Below are 23,351 nucleotides of genomic sequence, written 5' to 3' on the forward strand. Positions count from 1 at the left end.
AAAAGAGTGGTCCAGGAGGCTTCAGAGCAGCAATCGTGGCTTGCAACTACAGACCGGGCTGGCAGACAGGCCTTGGGGGTGGAAAAAGCAGTGCAAAGGGTCTGAGCACAGTGTGCGAGGGCAAGGCTGCCAGGCGGCATTAACCAGGCGCCTGCTGTCTAAATGCAGAGGCAGGTGAAGGACTGAGACAGCCATGTGGTGCTTAGTGCCTCATGGGTACGGATGCTCTACAGGCAGTTTGTGAAAGCCGAGTTTGGCCAAGAGCTGTAACTGTGCCCTGGGAGTGTTAGGAAGGTTGATTTAAGTCCTGGATCAAACTTTATCTGTGCCGAAGTGTAGGTGTTGAACTGCATGAAAGAGAAGAGAGCATCTTTCTCATCTCTTTTCTTTTTCTCTTTTGCGTTACCTATTTTTTTAAATAGATCAGGGTAACTGTAGGAACGAGATTAGCATGAGTAGTGGCACTATGCTGGCCACAGTAACAGCAGAAGAAAAAGAAGCAATGGGAGGTCTGTGTCCCTGTGCTGCAGAGCACGGCCGGGTCAGCAAGTGGGCTCAGGAGCCAGCAGTGATCCCGAGCAGCACCGTGAAGCCGCAGATCACTTGTGGGGTGGGTGGAAGGGGACATCACAAGGTGCCACTGCCTTCTGGCCTGACCTAGACTGGTTGGGATGGGATGCCGAGGAGGGGATGCAAAGCTGGAGGGTCCAGCGTGGCATCTACGGGAGCAGTCACGACAGCTTGGTGCCCACCGTTGGAAGGGGTTTGGGTCTTGCTCTCTGGCAGAAGCACCCTGGGGCTGTCAGTCTGCTCTGGTAAACTGGACCCGAAATGCCACCCAGTAAAAGAAAGCATCTGGATTCAAGGCACTGGGCTTGTAGGGTCTGAGCACATCTGGAGAAACCAGGTGGGGTGGGGAGGGAAACATTGCTTCCAGCCTGCTGGGCTCCTGCATGAGGCTTGGCGAGCTTGGCACAGCACGCTGCATTCCCCTTGCTAAGGCAGAGCTCCTGTGCGCTGACCCCTGTGAGGACGCACCCTTTTCCCCTTTCCCTAGTTTTTCCCTTCCCTGTTCCTTACCCTCATCTTCCCACCCCCCACCCCCCAAAAATGGCAATGAAAGCATGGAGGGAGGGCGCGTTTCCGCATGGTTTGACACTGTTCCCCCTTCCATCTGTCTTTTCCTACCCAGAATTTCCCTACACCCCGTCTCCAATTGATGATCGCAAATCCATGGTGCAGCCGAACATCCCCACACCGGTGATTGGGGGCATAGTGGGAGGAGTCTCGCTGGTCCTGGTGGTGGCCGTGGTGCTATTTGTGGTACTCCGGCGCCGGCGTCACACCTTCAAGGGTGACTACAGCACAAAGAAGCACGTGTACGGCAATGGCTACAGCAAGGCCGGCATCCCACAGCATCACCCCCCCATGGCCCAGAACCTCCAGTATCCTGACGACTCGGACGACGAGAAGAAGCCAGGCCCGCTGGGCGGCAGCACCTACGAAGATGAGGATGAGGATGCAGGAGGCGAGCGCAAGCTGGGTGGCCCCAACAAATACGAGGAGGATGCTAAGCGGCCTTACTTCACGGTAGACGAGGGGGAGGCGCATCCTGAACCTTACGACGAAAGGACACTCGGCTTCCAGTATGACCCCGAGCAGCTCGACATAGCGGAGAACATGGTCTCACAGAACGACGGATCTTTTATTTCCAAAAAGGAGTGGTACGTGTAGCTCGGCACCCCATTGCTACACACACACACACACACAAACACGAACACACGAGTGATGCCCTCCCACTCCCCCTGCATCCCTGCCGAGCAGAGCCAAGTGGAGCCGAGCGTGCCGCGGCCGCTCGCACACACACTGCACGCACGCTCCCCCCCGCACACGCTCGCACACCCCTGGCCAGCCCTGGGCGCTCGGCAGAGACTTTGGACGCTTCCAGCACTGGCAGGAAGGGCGGGCTGGGGCGAGCGGGGAGGGAGGGCAGCTTTGCTTACAGATCATTTTTGGGGCGTACGGGAGGTGGGAGGTTGGGTAATTATTTTCTTGGTTTTGGTTTTGCTTTTTAATTTCTCTGGATGACTTTTGTCCCCTTCTGTGGTGTTTGTATTGGTCGGTGGCTTAGGTGTTACTATTTGCTTTAACGACTGTTGCCCAGCCTGTATATTACACTCTGTTTAGTGTCTTCATGTCTCAGAGTGCCCTTCTCCCCCGAGGTTCCTCCTCCCATTTCCGCACCCCTGAAACACTGGAATTTGTTTGTATGTTGTCTTCTTTGTTTTATTTTTAACTTTGGGAGGGGGTCAAGCGAGCTGTCCTAGGACGGTGGCCAGGAAAGCTTATGGCAGTGGAAACATAGGTGCCATTATCAGGTGAACTGATTTTTTTTTCCTAATCGCTTTCTTTTCAGTGGGGTCAGCATAGCGTTCCCATTGCCCACTGCACGCCCAGGGAGATCCACTCCCAGTTTTTAATGACTCAATAAAAGGAAAATGAGGAGAGAGGGGGGACAAAAAGCCCTAGAACAAACCCCAGGTGCATGGGCTGATAGCAGGGCAGGGAAACAGAGCTGCCATTTTCCTCCTACAATTTATTATTTCCTGGCTTTTCATTTTCTGTCTTTGTTTGAGTGTTCTTTTAAAAGAAAGAAAAGGAGTATTTATTGCTGACATTTTTTCCCTTGTGATGGCTGAGAAATGCTGGCTCTTTTTGTTCTTGTAGCTGTTGTTGTTGCTAGTACGAGCCACAGAGCAGTTAACTCTGGCACAACGGTTGTGCGCAGTGTATCGTGCACACACCTTGCTGCCATTGCCTGGGGAAGGGGACCAACCAATACTGCTTTGCTTCTCCCACAAACTCACTGCCTTCAGCTCTGGTCTGCAGAGCCTGGCAGGGCAGATCTCCCATCCAGTGTCTTTGAGGGCTGCAGTACAAGATTAGGCCCCTAAGTTTTATTATACCACTAAAACGTAATTGTCACGTGTTTACACTTTTTTTGGGGGGGTCAAAGCATGGGGGCACTTCTTTCTAACTATCCTAGCAACAGCCCCAGCACTTAGCTATACTGCTTAGTCTGTATTGATTGTCACTTTTCCAATCTCACATTCCTCTTCTAAGCAAAGGTTTGGTAGACAGGGCAGGAGTGAGTGAGCCTGGGGTATTGATCTCGTCCTCCTTCCCTTGAGCCACTGCGTTGTGGTGGGGAGGCTTGGATTGCTGCTATCTCTGCTCTGTGGATGAATGGGATTCCAGACTTTCAGGGCCTTCTGTCTGACACTGACCATATCCAAATTAGATTTACTGGGTTGGGGCTTATTTTTCTTCTTGTGGGTTGTTTTTTGGTTTTGTTTTTGTTTTTTAATTTGATGTATAAATAAATCTTTTGTTTGAAAAGAAATCCCCAGTTTTCTGAGCTGTATTATCATGCACATCTAAAAATAGCAGGACTAATTCTCCTCCTGCCTTACCCGCTGGGTTTTGTTCCATAGCATCCAGCAGTTATCCTGCTACAAAAGGGAAGGTGGAGAGTCAGACCCACGCAGATGAGTCAAGGTCAGATCTCTGATCCAGGCAGCCTCCAGTGCTTTCGTTTAGCGTGTGGTGCTTGGTCCAGGCAATGTGAAGCTCAGCCTGAGCCATCCACAGTTTGTAGCTTGCTCTTACTGCATTAGTGGTGTTGGGGAGTGGGAAATGTGATTGTTACGCTGTAATCTTCCTGCTGTTCCTGCCAGCCCTCCCTGCTTCCTGGCTTCTGGCAGAACAGCCATATGCCACAGGAAGGCTGCTTTATGTCCACTCGAAACAGGGCAGACACCGATTCCCTCGGGATCTCTCGGCCTGAACCTTAAAATAACACAGCTAAGCTTTCCTGTGTCCGTCCGCTGCCACCAGGAGCACCCGGCTACCAAGCAACCCCCCAGTAAAGAAAATGAAATCTCTAACATCTCTTTGTATCTCTGATTACTAGTAGGTGCTGATTATTAAGGATTTTGTAAACCTGCAGAGGGAATGACTTCCCTCCAGTGCCTTGGGATAACAGCATAGGCAGGGCTTTAATTCCCCAAAGTCTGAACCCTGTAATCTGGATCAGGACACAGCAGCATTGCTGAGCACTGTACCTTAGCCACAGCTTGCTTTAATGTAACATGGGATATGCTGCACATCCTGCATAGTTTGTGGTTCAGAGATAAAGTTCAGCAAAGTCCATCTCTCAAGTGAATAACCCTTTAGATCTGAATTTCACAACTAGGCTCTAAAGAGGGTTGTGACAACGTCTCCAACACCAAACTCTGGGTGGTCCGCGATCAAGCGCAGAGTGGAAATCGGTGGCACAGACCCTCCTCTGCAAATTTCCCCCAGCACAGATATATGCTGCGAGGAGATGGATTTGGAAGAAAATAACCTTTTATAAAATCTGCAGGGTCCAGCAGCGATTCTTTCATGTTCTGCATCAGTCACAGGCAGAGGCCACTGATCTGATGCGGCAAATTCACATTGCACTGATTCCACAGCACTGCGTCGCCCTAGCCCACAGTGAAGTTGTGTCCCAAAGACCAAGGGTACAAAGCCTTGCAGATGGGGCAGATAGGCCTGGGGAAGAATGGGACAGTGCGAGTGTTCCTGAGTTAAGGTATGGCTTGCAGGAGATATGAACAAGGAAACCTAAGAAATGTGCTTTGGTAGTTATTAGCCTTGTGCTTAGAGGTGTCATTTTTTGAGATGTAGCCACCTTGGCTTATTCATTGCCCATTCACACTGTGTCCATGTAGTTGGCTGAATCAGGGCTCAAAAAAAACCAGTGGGACTCAGAAAGAAAAGGAGGCAGCAGAACAATGTGATATTTCCAAGCCAGAGCCTATATACCCTTCCCTTTCTGCTACATCACACTTTCTGCTCCCCCGTACTGCACTAGCTCAAGTCTAGGAAAGAGCTCAGCCACTTAGCTCATCAATGTGGTTCAGAAGAGGGGTCAAATGGTTATTTTTCCTCCAGAACCTTGGCAAGTCTGGAGTGGAAGATCCTTAGACGGTATTGGCTGGCACAGCAGTGAGATACCCTGCAAGTTCAAGGTTCAGTAGTGCATTCCTGTCATTCTTGGCCCCTTCAGCGTTACTCCATTGATGCAATAATCCCCACAGCCATAGAGAAATGACACCTCTGTGCAGTGATTCACTTCTTGCTGTCCCTTGCAAGGTCAGCTAATTGGCCAAGAGACTCTTGGGGTGGTAATTAGCCAAGTGATTAGCCATTAATCCATAGCAAGGTAGAAGAAAAGAGAAGTGGTGGTGGTGGTGGTGGGTAAATCAGATTGATGTTTCATCTGAGAGCCATTTTGATCCAGTAATAGCATCATTCCCTTCTGTGGGTTCAATTGCTCTGAGGGGACCCTTGAAGGTAATTAGATCAGGTTTTCCACCGGCATCAGGAAGAAAGTGATACCTGTCGCTACCCGAATGCGAGGGTGAGCTCAGTAGAGATGCCAAATTGAAGACCATGTGCATCCGGCTTCCTGGGAGGTGCTGCAGGGGAATGAAGGTCGCCCTCTGGTCATTGGGGAGCACATCCCCATCCTCTCTCAGTTCCCAGCCCCTGCTGTGGGCATGGCATTGGTCCCTCAGGTGCTGGGGAGCTGCTGCTCTCCAGGAAATGCCCTGTTTTACGCTGGACCTGAACTGGTGTGTCGTGTTAGTTATGCCCGAGTTGGCTTTCTGCCTGGGGAGCGCCATCACACTGCCTGGGGACTGGGTGCCAGCAAAGTGCCTCAGAGGCATGGCTGGTTGCCGTACCTCTATTTGAAGGGATCATTGTCCAGATCCCTTTGCTGGGTTCTTGCCAGCGAAGAGACATATCAGCGTGGTGCTTTTCCCTTCCCAAACCCTGATCCTGGATGGCAACTTGAGGCAAAACTTGTACCTCAAGATTAAGGTGGATGGATGGGAAAGCTGAACAGATAGATGAGAAGGAGGTCAATCTGAGCCCTGTGGTACATCAGACTGGGTCTCACCACCATCACAGCAAAGAAAATGCAGGTGAATTTGGGCCAAGCCCCCAACTCCTTCCATGTGTGTATTCAGGGAGTGGTACTGAAGCAGACACATCTGTGTCACAACACAAAACGAGCCTGTAGTTTATGTACAAAGACACCCCAGCTGTTTTCCTGCTGGGGCTTATCGCTAGGGTTATTCATTGCAATTCACCCTAGTGATGTTATTTTCCTTTATTTAATTACCAGAGTTTTTTTTCCCCTGTTGTTAAATCATTTTCATTCAGCCAGGGGGAAAAAAATTTAAAAAATCTTGAAGATTTCTTAGTAAAAAAAAAAAAATCAAACAAACTGAAATGGTAGCACCAAATTGATTGCAAAGACATAAGGGACAAAGGGAGCCATTTTCCTGATGTTGAGTCAAAAAAGAAACACAACTGTTCAGCAGAAATCACTGAGGGTTAGAGAGAGAGAGAGAGATTCAAAAGATTGATCTTCAAGCAATTAGAGAAGGGAATGCAATTAGAATGGGGCCTGCTGCTCTCCTTTGCTGTTTTTCTTTCCCACACACAAGCACACACACACACACACAGATTTTTGAGTTTCAGGCACCAGTCGTTATGCTCAATGAGCAAGGGGAAGACCCCATTGCCATGTGTCACACCTGCAGGCTGCACAAAGCTCAGAGCTTTCGTATCATGGAAATTGGGGTTGGGGGTCCCAGGCCCATTTTGGTCTAAGAGGAATAGCAGTGGGGCAGGTTGGAGCCCTTTGCCAGCAGGTTAAAATTCACTGTAAGGTTCCCATGCTCACAACCACTCCTGCCGTAGCACTGAAGTTTTCGGGTCTGTGTTAGCTCTGCTGGGCTGTGGGCAGTGGTCCCTGGTGGGGAGCAGAGATGCTGCCAGCATCCTGTGCACTGATGCCGCTTCTTTATTCTGTGGGGCTTACAATAGCACTTTGCCCTCCTCTCGCCTGCAGTTTCACTCCCCTCTTCCCCTCCCCTTCGTACTTGATGCAATTTGCTGCCAATTTGAGCAACTTCTTGAGGGAGGCAGGGGAAGCCTTGGGGCAGGGGAGGGTGTGAGGAGCAGGGGGTGCTGCCTTCTGCAGCGGGGTGAAGGGGAGGATTCAGTCCACCAGCAAAGGAAGCAAACCCAAGCCTTAGAGAGGGGGTGAGTTTGTACTTCAGACCGGTGTGATTTTCCATATGTTATTTACCTGGGGGTAAACATACCAAGCATATGGAGTCAGATCCTCTGCTGGCATAAATTGGTATTGGTGGAGGTACTCTCACTGAGGATCTGGTTTTTCTTTTCTTTTGCCTTTCTTTTTTTTAAACGTGATTCCTTAACTCCAGTGATTTTATCTCTCTTTTTCTTCTTCCTCTTGCTGTAATAATCATTGTGGAATAAAGACTACAGACAGACAAACAACCCCAACCCCACTTTTTTTTTTTTGTAATCTGTGTTGTAAGTGCTTTTGTAAAAAATAAAAAATAAAAATAATAATAATGTAATGGACTTTTATGATTTTTTTGGTTTTTTGTTTTCCATCCTTTGTAATTTGTTTGTTTGGGGTCCAGGGGGGCATTTTCATGGTTATAATTTGTGTGGGTGGGGTGTTGCATCACCCCTCCTTTTACTTGTATAAAAACCAATAGTGGCTCAGCTGTGGAAAAAAAAATGTACTTTTTTATAAATAAAGAGTTTTAAAAAAAGAGACATTCTCCCTCTTTTTGTGCATCTGTGACTGCGTCGTTCTGCAGCCTGTGACTGGTAGCTGTAAGGGGAGTCACAGTAGCAGAAATGGCACGTGCTTTCCAATGACCTAGGTCTGTTCCCATGATATGCAGTATTTTGTAATGGAGTTGCTTGCAGATGAAGGCTGAAGGCTAAGGGTTAAGAGATCTGCAAAACAGCAAGTGGCCTGGAGAAGGTGGACAGGGAATGACTGGTTTTGCCACTGACATAGGTGGTATTGTGTGAAATTCTTGGACAGCGGATTCAAGATAGACAAAAGGAGGTGGGAGTGTTTCTCCTTATCGATGTAAACAGTGAAATTCCTTGTCAAAGAATGCTGCTGATGCCAAAAGTTAACCTGAGCTAAAAAACTGGCTAGAAAAACCTAGGGAAGAAAAATCCATCAAAAGCTATTAAAAATTATGACACTGTCTCTAGCTCAGGAAGTTCTTAAGTTGCTGTTAGCCATAGCAGATAGGACAGGCTATTGGAAAAGTCAATGCACGCTTGCTCTCTTCTTATATTTTCTCTAGACATGTGTAATTAGCTGTTGTCAGGGCCAGCCTGGGCTGGGCCAACCTTTGATTTGACACAGTAGGATGCTCCTATAGTGCAACGCTTGGCTGCCGTGACGATTGTGCATCAAAAACTTCTAAATGCGGTAGGGATGCTAAGGGTCCATTGGGAGGCAAGATCAGTGAAACTGCATCCCTGCATCTCCATTACTGATCTCTGCATTGGGAAGAACAGTTTGCCTTTCCTCCAGCTACAAAGAAAGTCTTGTTCCCAAAGATCAAGACAACTCTGATTTTGCAAGGGAGGGAGAGACAGGGCAAGAAAGAGAACAGAGAAAATGTGCATGCTCTTCCTTGCACTGATATCAACAGGCACTTTGCCATGACTCTGGGCTAGAGACCGGAATACTCTCTGGGAAGGGATTTTTGCACCCAACTTCAGCATGTGGGTGATCTGATGGAGATCTGAACTAAAATCCAGCACTCCTCATCACAGAGTGAGAGCGAGAGGGGTCCTGACCTAAATCTGAACTTCAACTGTTCTCCAATGTGAGGACATGAGCTGGATGGAGGGGGAAGTGTTCAGGATTAGGCTGGAAAGGAGAGGTTTGGTGCAGACTGTTAATTCCCTGTCAGCAGCAAAGCAGGCGTGGAGCATGCACCAGAGCAGTGGGAGGCTCTTTGATACCAGGCTTGATGATCAATGCATTGTATGCTGCTTGGCAGACAGGCTCCCTCCAAACCACAAGCCACTAATGGAGCCAGTTCTCAGTCATTCTGCAAGAAAAGGAGTGTGCAGGGCATCTCACTTTGGAAGGGGTTAAAGAGCCTGGAGGGGGGCTTTTCTCAGATGTAAAGGGAGGAAAAGCTGGTAACGGTTTTGTTATCAAGACTTCAACATGGCAAAGGGAGCTGTGACCACTATCCAGGCTGTATCTATATGTCCATATATTTCACTCTTCTCATTTTCCCCTTTCTGCCAGCTCCTCTTAGTAATGACAGATGTTGGAAGCGTAGCTTTGCTTCAGCTTCAGCCGTTCAGGCCAGTAGCCCTAGAAGAGACCGTGACAGCGATGTGGAGGGGCAGCATCCTACAGAACTGGATCCCCAGCAGCTGGCTCAGTCACATCAGCCAAGTTTGGGGGTGGGGAGAGAAAGGGGAGAAAGAAAGGGAGCACCGGGGAGCTGGGATGGGGGTCTAAGATGTAAAGAAGGATAAGACATCTTTGCCCATGTCCTGCTGGGATGAGCCCCTGGGAAATGCTGCGCTGATTTCCCAGGCCATGTCTTACAGTTAAGCGATGATGGATAAAACCCATCACATGGGGCCTCTTCTCAGCAGCTCAGGTTGCAGAGAGCTGAACACAGCGGGAGCTGACTCCCATGCAGTGCCCTCAAGTATTGTGTTTCTCTGGAACAAAACAGAAACACGTTGAGGGCGAGAATGCCAGCAATGCATGTAGCCCATGGAAAAATGGCAGCGTGGCTTGGATCTCTTCTCAAAGCCACGTCTCTGCAGGCGAGTGCTGCTGGCCCCAAAAGCAACTTCAGAGTCCTGATGATCAGCAGAGGTGCCAGCAGAGAGCCAGAGGAGGAGCTGGACCAGGGCAGGAGGAGATGAACAAGAGGCTCATGGTTGCTCTTAGGCTGTACCCCACTGCTGAGCATGGTCCAGCAGCAGAGAGCCAGCCTAGACCAGAGCAAACGCCATGAGATTTACCTCCTTGGAACTGGGAGATGTACGTGGAGTTCAGGGCTGAAATGTCCATGATGAAGACACAGAGCCAGGTTCCCAGTTGGTGCGAGCACATGCAACTTTTCCGACTGTAATGGAGTTACACTTATTTCCACCCCCACAAATGAACACAGCCTAAGGATGGGATTTGCAGTGAGCAAGAGTGAGATATACTCCAGTGTAGTCAGGGAATTACCAGGCAACCTGCCTGATATCCCTGGGCACAGGCACCTGGGAAGGAGATGTCCCTCCCATGCTGGGATTAATGCCTTGCACAACACCCAAAACCAGGTGGATGTCCCAGGGATCCACATTCATGGCAGACTCAAAACTGGAAGCACGAGAGCCAAAGGGCTCCAACAGACAGAGGAATAAGGCAGGGCAGGCTGACTATGAAGGGGTGGGAGCTCAAGGCACACTGGAGACGGGTCAGGTCACAGAGCATCAGTGCAGAAATATGTGACTCTCAATCCAAAATTCATTGCAAGGTAAAAGTAATCTGTGCTCAAGTTCAAGTCAGAGCACTCACGGTCACACATACCACTAAGTCTCCTAGAGCTAGTGCTGGAAAAATTGAACTGAGAGAAACTTGCCAGTTTAGAACACTGCTGTGTGAATTACTTGTAGTAACAAATATGTTTGATTAATTTTTTTCATGGTTTCAGATTATTTGCAAACTTGATTTGTATGAATATATTTGTTAGAGGAAATTGCTTTATGCAAATGTATTCCAGATGGGGGACCTGTGACACCGAGAAGTGCTGTTGAGCCTCAAATGCCCTCAGTGGTGCCTGCCAGAAGGCGAGGGGGGCTGGTTCACTCCTCCTCCAAACAAGGCATTTCACAGCCTTCCCAGACATCTTTAGATGCAGGCTCTCTCTTATACAGTATTTGCAGAACAAGGATCAGCCTGTAAAAAATAAACCCCGGATGTGTGTTGCACTCCTAGAATTTTACATACTAGCTAGCAGAAATCGGGAAGTCAGGCATGGCTGTGCTGACAAAGCAGGGGCACAGCAAGATAAATGTGTATGTGATTAAAATGTAGGTTACAAATGCTGTATCACCCTCCAGGGGCTCAGTTATCGGAAGGTAATAATTTATGGATAGCAGCCATTGGAGTTCCTCCCTTAGCCTCAGCAGTTGAGGTGAATGCTGTGGCCTCATCTAACCAAGCCCAGCACAAGGTGAGTTAGGGACACTCCCTCACCTGCACATTTCACAACTGCTGAACCAAACCCAGACCCTCACAGGAAACAGGCAGAGGGTTTTGTCTGAACTGTGTGGAATTTGGGGAAGAAAACGGTTTGCGTGCAAAGAGATACTACATGGTTTTTCTGCCCCTTTCCAGAAAACACTGTCCTGTAATTCACTGGTGATCTCAGGAGGAACAGTTCAGTGCTGGCTAAATCCCAGGAGGTGAATATGGATCAGATCTTAAGAGATCAAAGGGAGCACCCTTTGAGGAGCCGTGAGGGGAAGGGGTTTCTCTTTCTCATTAGTGTCTGGTTGTCAAGCCTTTTTCTAGCCTAGCACCTGAGTTCCTGGTATATCTGGGGCTTTGCAAAGCAAACTCTTTCCTCCATCCATCTGCTGGTGAGCCACCGCTACCCCCATGGAGAGAGGGTACCTGAATGTTTCCATTTCTCCCTTATCGCTCTGTTCCTCTCAAACTCCTGCCAGCCTGTTTATCTCACAGTTTTGAAAAGAAAATTGCCATCTTCACACCTGTCAGGTTTAACTGATTGCCTGTCGCTTGGAGGGAGGGAGCCCATCTGTATGGCCCTGGCTGCACAGGCTCTGCTCGCCAGGGAAAATGTCTCCATCCCTCAAGGAGAAAAATGCTTCATTTCCCATCTCCTGGACTCATCTCATTGTCCTGCTGCAGCTTCCAGCCCTTTCAATTACCGCTTTACAATAATAATGAACTGTAGCTTCCCGCTGGCACACAGTTTTGTTCACCCAAGGAGCTGATCCCATCGTGAAACACTCATTCCCCGAGGTCCATCGTTTCCCCACTGTGCAAAAGAGTGCCCTTAACCGGGGGGGTGATGCAGAGAAGTGAAATGACTTCAGCATAGGTGTGCAGGAAACCAGGGAGGAGGCTCAGGGGTGGACTTGTGAGAGCTAAATCCTTATCTTGCTTATCGGAGCACATTTATGCCTATGGGATATATACAAACACACTTGCTGTCACCATCCCCAGCAAGTGCCTTTCCGTGGGTCTGGCGCACACCCCTTCCTGTGCCCACCCTGAACCTGCAGAAGCTGGAGGAGACTTAATTCTGGCTGTGTCCTTCCTAGTAGCTTAGCCAAGGAAGAGGCAAGAGAAGGAGCAACAAGTAGGAGGGGCACCCAGTCCAGCTGCTGCCAGCTGTGCAAGGCCCATGGCTGCTGAGATGAATGCTGCAGCTGTCTGGGATTATGAATAGATATCGGAGTGGGAATGCCAAGTCTGAATGGCTCCAGTAAACACTGCAGAGCAGTCCAGAAATAATGGCATGGGGGCTTTATAATAGGAAGGAATCATAATTAGTTACTTAAATGGTCACTTCCTGGGGTTTCATTGATGTCCGATTAACTTAACTTTTAATTTCCATAAGCTATAAATGTTTAATTATGTTATTAATATATTTGAGTTGAGGAGCTTATGGGGTTTCGTAATTGGCATTTAACTAGATAGTTCCAGCATATTAACTGATGTTTTATAGCTTCATGCAAGGTTTCCCAATTATAACTGACCTAAAAATTTGCTTGGAGGACCTGCCTTGAAAGTGTTACCTGAGTAACAGAATATGGGGAGCTGAAGAGGAGGATGTGTGGAGCCCATCCCCGCATGGAGTAATGTGCACAGGCAGCTCTGCACCCTCCAGACAGGCTCTGACACCCCTTTCCCCTCCCTAGCATGCTCTTTCCTTAATGCCCACAACCTTAATTGTGTCAGAGAGGGGGTCACCTCCTCTCTCTCAGCATTCAGCTGAGTGCTGAGCCAAAAAGGCTGACAGACGGCAGGGGATTAGGGTGGGGAGAAAGAGATGTACAGATGGGGAAGGCTTGTCCGTGGGTTGCAGAATGACCTCGTGACCGATCAGCTCTGGCAGCCTCTGGGACTCTGTTCAACTCCCAGCCCTTGCTTGTTCCCCTGTTCCTCTGCTGCAGGTTGGCACCAATTTCTTTCTTGCCAGGGAGGTGTTAAGGAACATCCTTTAAAATCCAGCTTCAATAGACTTACCGAAAAGCTATACTCGGGCATCTTCTGCATTCTTGCCTTCTGGGTCCTCTTCCTTTCAAAAATACAGGTGCTTCAGCAGGGATAGAGAGCATTTCAATGGCTGAATTACAATGGCCTAAGTCTCTTAATGGGCTGCTTTACAAAGCCACTGACCTCTGGGTCATCCAGGGGTTGCTAAGGTGCTGAGGTGGTCATTGCTTCCACATGTCTTATGAAAGCACTGAGTAGCGTCAGGCCCACCCAGGCCCACCGCCCGTCCTTGTGGACTCTGTAGAAATGTGCCCGCTGACAGTGATTCCCTCTTGACAACTCCTTCTGAGACCTGTTAGCCATTCTTAATCTATTTTCTATTCCATCTCTACACTTACTTTGATGAGATGACTGGTTTAGTAGGCAAAAAATGACACTGTGTTTGACTGACAAGACCCATTTCCCACGAACCACGTAGACTGGCATCAATTATATTCCTGCCTTTTAATTCTTCATTAACTGGAACCTGTGTTAGCTTTTTCTTTGGTGCTAGCAAATCACCCTACAGTATTCAAGTCATTCTCTGTGTCCTCTTCCAGTCTGCTAGAATATAACTTTCTGTTAACTATTTCAACAAATAGTAAAAAACTAACAGCAGTGAGTTAAGGATCTCCTCAGCTAAGTCCTTCAACCTATCTGTTTGCTTATAATAAGTGGAGCATCCAAGGAGATGGTGTCCAGCAAGCTCCTCGGTCTTGTAAACCTCAAACACACGTAAATCATTTTGTCATCTCAGAAGCCACAAACAAATGCCTGTTGGTCTCCAGAGACAGATCATGAATAGTTATTCAAATCTTGTGCCTTTTCTGAATCATTACTGCACTCTTGACCATATCCATCTGCTAAAGTGCTTATAGAGCACTGCAGAGCTTTTGTTTATTCCTGTTGTATTCCCCAGGGTAACCCTAGCTTTTGTATCAATCACCTGTCCTTCACAGCTTCTCTTTCATACTGACTGATCTTTCTCTTTCCAGCTTTTCCGTTTGATCTATATTGGAGATGGGGGAAGCTCCCCGTGTGCAAGCTAACAAACACCCAGCTGAGTAAGGTTACAGGTTAAATATTGCTGGTTACATGCTAAGGCAGAGATTGTCTTGCAGAGCTTGCAAGATGTTAGAGAAGTTAGGAGGCAAGGTGTGTTAGGAGTCTTTCATTGTGAGAAATCAGGAAAAGGGTCAGGAGCATAAAGTCTTGCCTTCTGCATCATTGTCCCTCTCCCAGAGCAGGACTGAATAGGGGCAGCTGGGGATGTGCTGCAGCTGCTTTCACTAAGTCAGTGCAGGCACAGTGACCCCCTGGCTTGGGAGAAGCGGATCTCGCCCTCAGTGCTGTCTGTCAGGAAGATGCGTGGGACAAGCAGGAGAGGAGGCAGCGGTACTAGAGTCCAGGTCAGAGCCACATGAGCATCCAACAGCTTCATTCTCGCACATCACTCCATAACAGCTGGCAGCTCCCTCTGTGTTCCAGGAGGCTGAAGAGTCATTCTTTTGTCTGGTCTGCAGCGGGTCCCCAGGGTATTTGGGAAGCTGTAGGAGAGGAGAGAAGGGAAGGGGAGATGTGAAAAGGCAGAGCAGCCTCGAGCCCTCCTTGCTGCTGCAGCTGTCTGCTGGCCGCGTGCCCCCGAGTAGGTCAGTGTGCAGGTTACCAGGGGAGATAAGAGAACCATAGCCCTGTTCACCTTTCCATTTGCATAACCGTTCATGCACTTTTGGCCAGACGACAGAGAAACAGAGCAGTTCCTCCTCACCCTGACATACATACCCTGTGTCTGCACCTAAGTCGCAGGAGTCTCTCTGCATAGATGTAAACAGAGAGCTGATCTCATCCTTTGGGCACATCCAAGATATAGCTGCCCTGTGCTGTAAGCACCCCGGAGGCAACAGGAGACAAATACAGCCCAGGGCACATGGCCAAGCAGAGCGAGACATTCCTACGAGTGCTGCCGAAGATTGTTGAGCAAATTAACTCTATTAACACAAATGATAAGAGTCTGAGCTGCACTCCCTGTACCTTCTATCTGACAGAACTCATCTGGTGGCTGCCTGTAATAGCATGACCTTAATGGACTCATCAAGGGAGCAAGGCTGTATCTCTAGCTAAACATGGATTTGGGACCACACTGTGCTCTGGGCAGCTAGAGCAGGCTGCTAAGATCAAGAGAGACACACTCTGGTGTAATGGGGCTCGGAATCTGGCCCCTTCAGCCCTCCAGGAGAGGCAATTTCAAGTGTCATCACCTCCTCGAAACCGTACAGCAGAAGAAATAAATTACCAAAGAGATTTGATTGTTCATTACTCTGCTGAGCTGCAAGGAAATGAAGCAGAACTAAAATTAAGGGCTGGGAGGCAGAGGAAACATCAGATAACATTTCCGGTCTTCTCCAGGGCCCATCTTCTCCCCAAAACAGGCTGCGGCACTCTCCATACAGCTGCATTGAACTGTGAAGCCCCTGCCTCTGGGAAGGCAGGGGCGTCTGTGGAGTTGGCCAAGTGGTGTGGAGACAGGGCAGGGTGAGGTTTGTGCTGAATTTGGATAGATGGGTTACAGACAACAAGGTCATGTCTGGCCCCTCTTTGCTAGAGCCACTGAGTGACACAGAGAGACAGGGACATCCCAGAATCTGGAGTTAACGCAGACTTTTCTTGGCTGAGTGTAAAGTGCAGGGATGTAGTGTGTGTGCGCATACAGAGGGACACCATTTCTATGGATGGACACTGCTGCAAACAACTGCTTGCTGCTGTATCCTCTCAACAACTGGCTCTTTCTGTTGCACAGTAATGACTTTGCTAAGCTCTGTCTCCTCACACAGAGAAAAGGCTTCCTTCCTAAGCTGTCAAACCACGTTTCCAGGTGCTGTGTAACAACTGCTACACTTTACTCCAGGAGCGGAAGAAAAACCAGCCCAGCAAAAGGTATCTGCAGGGAAGGTCCTACTACAACAGCTACTCTGCAGAACTCAGTCCTCATCTCCGCTGGATCCCATGGGGTTAACACACTGTTCCTGTTATCCAAACCTCATCCTTGTTAGTGGCCACTAGAAAGCATTGCAAGGGAAGGTCACCAGGGGTTAAAGCTGCATTCCAGACATGCTTTTGCAGCCAGCAGCTACTTAACCAGATGCTGCTTAACCAAGGATGACTCTCTGCTGCTTCCCATGCAGGAGAGCAAAGGGAGAAAGCTGGTCATTACTGGAGAGAGCTGAGATGCCTCCACCCTTGGTGAATGGCAGAGCAACTGCCTTTGCTGGAACGTGCGTGAAATCTCCACTAATATCAAGCACATCCATGTGTCCACTTGCAGTTGGGCATCCTCTTCAAAGCAGGCACCCCGGGGACAGCTGGACCTGCACACCACACTGCCAGGCTCTCCCAAAACCTCATCAGAGACAGGCAAGTGGTCTGCAAAGTGCCAGCTGGGCTGGTAAAAATTACAGAGGAAAGCAAAGTGGGCAAGGATCTTAAAGGGATGTTATGATTAGCACCTAGACAGTGGGATACCCATGCTCCAAATGCACTCAGGACCCAGGGGATACCCAGTCATCTGGCCCTCAGCAGAGAGGAATCAGAGAGGGGATATATCAGGTCACTCATAGAGGGGCTTGGCAGTCGTGAGGGCTTCTCTTTGATGGGAGGGAGAGGAAGGAAAATGCAGAGAGCAGTCAGGAGCATTTGTTTGTTTAACCACCCTTGGCGACACTGGCTTTTGGCCGCACTCAAAACATAAAATACAACCAAGACGCTCCCAGCGCCTGTTTGCTTGGACCAGACGCAGGGAGGTGCAGCAGCAAGCGGAGCAGCCCCGAGTGGGAGGCGAGCCCGCCGCCTCGCCGGGGCCCTGCGCACCCAGCCTGGGCGGCGGAGGATTTCCAGGGGAATGAGGCTGAAGCCCTGCGCGGCGGCAGCGTCAGGCTCGCAGCCACAGCTTGGCACTCACACGTGTGGCAGCTAATCGTGTAAATGAGAGTTACATCAACAAACGCCCTGGTGGGAAAGGCTGTGACGGCTTTTAAAATTCCTTCTGACTTATATCAGGGCATAGAGGCGTGGCAGAAGAGCAGCTCTGCCTTCATTTTGGTGTTTAACCTTTGTTTGGCTGGCTGCATCTCCAGCTCCTGAGGTGACATAAAACCAGAAGCAAGAGAGGTCCTGGGCTCTTTCTGTAGCTGGAGGGCCCTCTGGGAGGCAGGGATGGGGAGGGCTGCTGGATCAGCTCTGCTCTTGCTATGCTTTTGTCACCTAATGAAGCCCAGATACTCCTTCTCCTCAGAAATCACTTTGCTAACCAAATTGCTCCTTTTCCCGATGCTGAAGTCTAACTCTCCCTCTTTCTCTCACCATGTGTCACCAGATGAACAGCACTTGATAACAGAGTTGGTTCTGGATACTGCAGAGGTTAAGCGGTGCTGCAAATCACAAATTGACCATTGAACATTGATTTGTGCTCACACAGGGACAGATTCTCCTCACTGTGAAGTGCTTTCATAAGTGTTTCTTGCAGCCTGGTCACCTCCACCTGCAGTCAGGCAAGGATCTGAGCTGGAGCAAGGTCTGTCTGAGTGGGGTTTAGGTGGGAAGAGACTGAGATGTTGTGTTCCCCTCCTCCTTGCCTTTCCAGGCCAGGACAAAAGGAAGGGGCATGAAGGTTTCAGACCTAGCTCTGATAGATGAATAAAATGCTGCAGCTGAGGGGGCAGAATGGCACTTCAGACTCACACTCTAATGGTCCAGCACCACTGGTCCAGCTTTCCAAGCAGTGCCTTTCCCTTCTTAATCCCTTTTATCCTCTGGATGCTTGGCTGTCCCTGCAAGGGATTCACTTACTATACACAGTGGAGTGAACTCCCCCCGGGAGAAACCTACCCCACCTCTGCTCCCTCAGACTTAAGATCCCTTTAAAATCCCCAGTGACTTGCAAGCCCTGGTGTTTATCCTACCCTTTGGCCCATCAGCTCTGCCAGCTCACATCTCTGGCTCTCCTGGGAACAGCATTTCATTAACCCTTTGCAAACACAAGGCCTCATGAGGCTCTGAACCAGCTTGTGCCGGGAGGCATGTATGCTATTGGAGGGTATCTCAAATTAGCCAATCCTGCTTTTGTCTTTAAAACCAAACTGGAGATGTATTTGTTCTGCCAAGCTTTTCAATTCAGTTTAATTTAGCTCTGTGAACTTGCAGTGTTTCAGGCTCCATGGAATGTGTCAGGTGGGGTGTATTATAAATATGCATCATCTGATCTCATTGTCTTGCTCAAAGGTTCAGTAGGCAGAAAGAGTCCAGCAAGTGCTAACTCCTACCACTGGATCAGGGTTGGCAATCCAGGTCACAGACAGGCTTACTTTGAGCTGGCACTCTACCGGGACAGGCTGCTTTAGACACGCAGGCTGTATATGCCTGTGAGCAGGGATGCAACTGAGCACCAAGCTAACATTAACTCTAGCAAGGCTGGCAGCTAGAACAGCTTCAAAGCTCCTAGCGTAAGGAAAGGAGAAGAATCACGATTCCTTCCCATTGATTTGCAATGTGTCAGCAAGGTAGCACATTGATGAGTGCCTTGGCTAGCCAGCCATGAAATACACAGGAATTTGTTCTGTGTCGGGAAGTGATAAATGGAAAGGGAACCCTACTTTCCAACTGGTTACAGATGAAGGCAGATCTTTGAGCAAATGGCTTATCAGAGGTGTTGTATGTTGTTATGCTGGTTTTCTACAAAGCACTGAGGGATCAAGTTCAAGTTAGAAGGCAAAGACAGAAGAAGAGTGTGCAACTGTCTTTGAGCAAACTAGCTTCGCTCCGAGCTTCAGTGAACTGGGCCCAGAGACTGACTCGGCTTCCAGATTTACCTGGGGGATGCATCAGCAATTAGATGGGGCTCAGGCTCTCCCCAGGGCAGCTGAATACATGGCAGACAGTCAGGATAAAAAGAAGACAGTACTGGTATGAGACCCAGCCCTCTCATCCAAATGAAGACTTCCTGCCTGCCAGCACCTCTGTCCCACCCCACAGCCGTCTCTGCAACTTGTGCAGGACCCCATTCCACAGACCTGCTGCTCCCCACCTGCTCAGGCTGGATGTCACTGGGCATATACTGCAGCAAGGGCAGAATTGTCTGGCTGATCACAGTTTTACATAAAAAGTCAACCCCAGGAAGTCACATACCCTTGGTGGGGATGCAACTTATCCTGCTCTCAAGTCTTGATCACAAGAATAACCAGGCTGCTTCATAATGCAAATGTCCCAGCCACACAAGTAGCTTTAAGGGAAGAGACCCTAATTCCAAAAGTGTGACAGACACTGTCTCTTCTTTCCTTTCTCAGTCCTTCACATCACTCCTCCCATACCAAGAGCAAGTGAGTCATTTCCTCTGCTCTGGCATACCCTTCTCTGGAGGCTTTCCAGTTTATCCATCTTTGCCTCACTTCAAGATCCCTTTGGGAACGTCTCTCTTGCTCTCCTGCAAGCTGGTTCTCCAAAGCCTTCATTGTTCCTCTATTATTATTTCCTATTGCACTCTGCAGCTGCACTGTTTCAGCCCATGGGCACAGCACGTGCAGACAGCTCTGTCCATTGGTCTCTCCACTTTGAAATGCTCCCACGGCTGGCTGCAGCACATCTGACCACTGCTCTGTCCCTACAGATGGAGCCATCAGCCCTGTGCCTGTTTGGACAAGGGTTTTTTTCATAGCCGGTGGTGCGAAAATATGCATCAGTTGTGCACTGTGATTGTGGCTGATGCACCTCTCCAGGATGGACATTCTTCGCTTGTTTGGGAGATGCGAACAACTGACAGCATTGGACTGCTGGATGTGATTTAACTGAGCATTGGGACTGGTGAATGCACTAGTATCAGCACCTCACAAAATGTTTTAATTGATATAGTTGGTATAAAGATCTTCATCTCTTACCGGTTACTTTTGGAAACCCGGAGACACACGCCAGTAGGTGACTGGGAAGGGTGCTTTATGGCTAGATAACCACTTTTCTGACTCTGTCTGCTTCCATCTCTAGAAGAGCCATGGGAGAACAATGTAATGAAAAAAACTGCTCTGAAAGAGACTGGGGGTGGTGTGTCCTTCTTTTCTCCTTAATTGTAATACTGTGAATTAATTCCATTTCCAGCAGGAATGAAGAGTTCCCAGCAGCCCTTAGACATCCAGATAAGGCCGAGCTGTTCGTTCAGCCCCTTTGGGTTCTCTGGTACCTGCCTCACTGCCAACTGCTTCACACAAACTTTTTGGAGAGTTTTAAATTATTCAAGCGTGACACAGAGCAAGGGGTTTTGCATTCTTAATTGGCAAAGCCTTTTCCCACTCCAGTCTGGAAGCCCCTGAGCTGTCCTGCCAATTTATTCTGATCCTGGTTCACAAGCCTTGCAAACATCTTCTCAGGGCAGCCCAGAAGCCCTGTCAATGTAACTGAATCCTCATCTGCCAGTTCTTATCTCCTGAGGCTTTCCCGGTGCCCTCCTGTTTGACTTACAACACCTCCTCTTGCAGCCATCCTGCCCTCCAGAAAAGCCCTGTTGGTGCCTTGGACTTTACCTGTTAAAGAGGCAATGCACACAGAGGAGGGAAGGAAATATGTTGGGTAGCAGGTGAGCCCTGCAAACAGTACTAGCCATAGCTCTTCCCCAGGAAGGGAAGATTGAGGAAATAAACAGCTGAGGGCTCAGACAAAAGAAGGTTTAAAAAAAGGAGGAAAAAAAAAAGGGGGGGGGAGAAGAGTGAAGAGTCAGCAGAAAGGAAGGTCTCTCTCTACCTCTTCCCATTTTCTTCTCCTCTCCTCTGCACTTTCTTGCTCTCTCAGAACCTTCCTCTCTCATTTATCTTCCTTGTCTCATGGTGTTTCCTCTTATTGTCAGCAATTACCCCTGTTGCCTTTCACAGCTTCCTAGCTGAACTCCTGCAAAGATGTGACCAATGCTTTTGCAGGATGGCTCAGCACGTCCTCAAGAAAGAGACCTGCACATGGAGGGACGGGGCTTCTTGCCGTAGGATTTTGTCATTGTTTGGTACTTGCCATTCTGTGGAAACACTGCATTGCCACACAGCCCTGGCTTAGGCAGCTGGGATGGGTACCAACACTGGGATGTTCATACCATAGTCTTGAGAGCTTGGCAAGAAGGAAGTACTCTGATAGACACCGCAAAACATTTCTCCTTGTGCTCCTCCATTCTTTCCCTCTCCTCATCCCCTTACTATCTTTACCCAGTGCCCTATATGTACCCCTCCTCTTCTGCAAACTGATGGTTACATTTTCCCCTCTTTAAATTTTCCTGGACCCTTTCCACTATTACATAGCCCTGGTCACGATCCTGGAGATTCACTTTAGCTTGCTTTATTTGTTTATTTCCCTTTCGCTCTTTCTCTTTCCACCCCCTTCCCACACAGATGTATACACACCTACTGATTTACAGCAGTAGCAGGAGGCTGATGTTCTCTGCTTGCTACCTGCGATCCAGAGAGCCGTCAGGGGCCAATTCATCACAGAAATGCCCCAGCCAAAGTGACTGGAAGATTCTTTAGAGTCGCTGTCCCTGCCACAATCTCGAATGCTGGCTGGGGGTTTGGATTGCAACATGTCAGCTGTCTGCCTGAGCATGGCTGTAAGTGAACTGTCTCAAGGCAGAAATATTATTTACAAGATAACATGGCTTATGGAGAAGGGAAGAGAAAGAAAAGTAACTGCCACTGCCAACGACAGTGGAGAACGGAGCCTCACGTTCTGATGACTGCAGAATTCTGCCACTCGAAGCCACGCAGCTCTGAGCTCTTAATTAAGGAACAGGGGAAGGCGGGGTGTGGGATGTTGACCGATGGAGGCTCTGGGGTGTCCTTGTGAGGCAAGAGAAAAGATGGTTTGCACGGAATTCTTCAGGAAAAGGATGGGGGATCAGCGTCAAGACAATTCCCAGGGCAAATTCTTCATTGGTAGCAATGTCTTAGCATGGTGCTGAGAGTTCAAGTGTTTTGTACTGATACAGTAAACATGCCAGTTCTCTGCTGTGCAATTTGTTGGTATTGACCAGAGAGGGGATTTCCCTGGGAAATGTTTACACACCTCAGTTCACTCCTAGATGACAGCAGCAAATCTGAAAGGTGAAGAAGGCTGGCTGTGAGGTGAGATCTGGGAATAGGCTGTTGGCAGTGATTCAGGGCAGTCAGCTTTGCAATTGTACCTGGTATGTGGGATTTCAGGGAGCCCAGCCTTCAAGCTAAGTAAATGCTGAATCCATGGATGTGAGGTGGGAGTAAGTGGCAGATTTTCACCCTTAAAAGTCCTGTATAAGTTGCTGTATGCGGTTTGGGAATGCATGCGTACATTTTACAGCCATGCACACGTGTAAAGTGGGTATAATTTTGAGGTCTTGGGAATGGGTAGTTTAGTGGAGATGCTGGCCAGCACTATGATACCCAAAGCCATAACTGTTGCACAGTAAGGTCCAAATAGTCAAGTCTAGTCTAGTCTCTAAGTCTAAAGTCCAATCTAGTCTCTAAGAGCAGCCAGTGCATTAAGAAAAGTACAAAAATCAGGTGTGACAGACAAGTTCAACAACGCACCTTGTTCCCTCATCCCTGTCTCGCTCCCCTCCCCTGAATTTCTTTTCCTTCTCTTCCTCCTCCTTCTTCCTCCATTCCAATTATCTCCTTCTTTCATCACTGCCAGAGCTGTAAGTACAAAGTACCAATTAGCTAGTTTTCAAGTTTAATTAGGTTGGAAGGTAGAGCAAATTAAATCCTTTTATCGTACATTTCAAAGCGCTTTCCCATCAGGCCCATGGGATAGGTTTCCTTTGAATGAGGTCCACGTTAGTCACCAAGGAGCTGGCCCAAGTCACAGAGCTCTCCAGCCATGAGGCAAACAGGAGATGTAATGCAAGATACAATATATTTCCCCCTCGCCCCTAAACCCTACATTCAGGACATCTTTTTGTAAGGTTTAGGGGTGCACGTACCTCTGCTTCACCTCAATAAATTGAGCATTGTTCCTCTTCTAAGGTCTACATTAATAGCAAAGCTCTCCTTCATTTCAAGAGCGCCAAGAATTTGGTGAAGACACTGACAAAGCCTGCAGAAGGCTTTCAGGATCGTTAAATAATATCAAGTAGAAG

The 23,351-nt window shown here is 48.7% G+C and overlaps 1 protein-coding gene across 2 annotated transcripts in view; it reads left to right on the forward strand.

The window, feature by feature from the left end:
* Positions 1-23,351, forward strand: part of NECTIN1 (nectin cell adhesion molecule 1) — a 94,328-nt gene that overhangs the window by 62,015 nt on the left and 8,962 nt on the right. Inside the window, exon 6 of one of the 2 annotated variants that reach the window (XM_074561061.1) lies at positions 1,193-7,711. The exons of the other annotated variant lie outside the window; for it this stretch is intronic. Coding sequence (XP_074417162.1) covers positions 1,193-1,734 — 542 coding nt within the window. The 3' untranslated portion in view covers positions 1,735-7,711. Of the gene's footprint in view, positions 1-1,192; positions 7,712-23,351 lie in introns of those variants that run through there. 2 annotated transcript variants of the gene reach the window in all.

This window comes from Larus michahellis, chromosome 17 (assembly GCF_964199755.1).
Source record: "Larus michahellis chromosome 17, bLarMic1.1, whole genome shotgun sequence".
NCBI lineage: Eukaryota > Metazoa > Chordata > Aves > Charadriiformes > Laridae > Larus > Larus michahellis.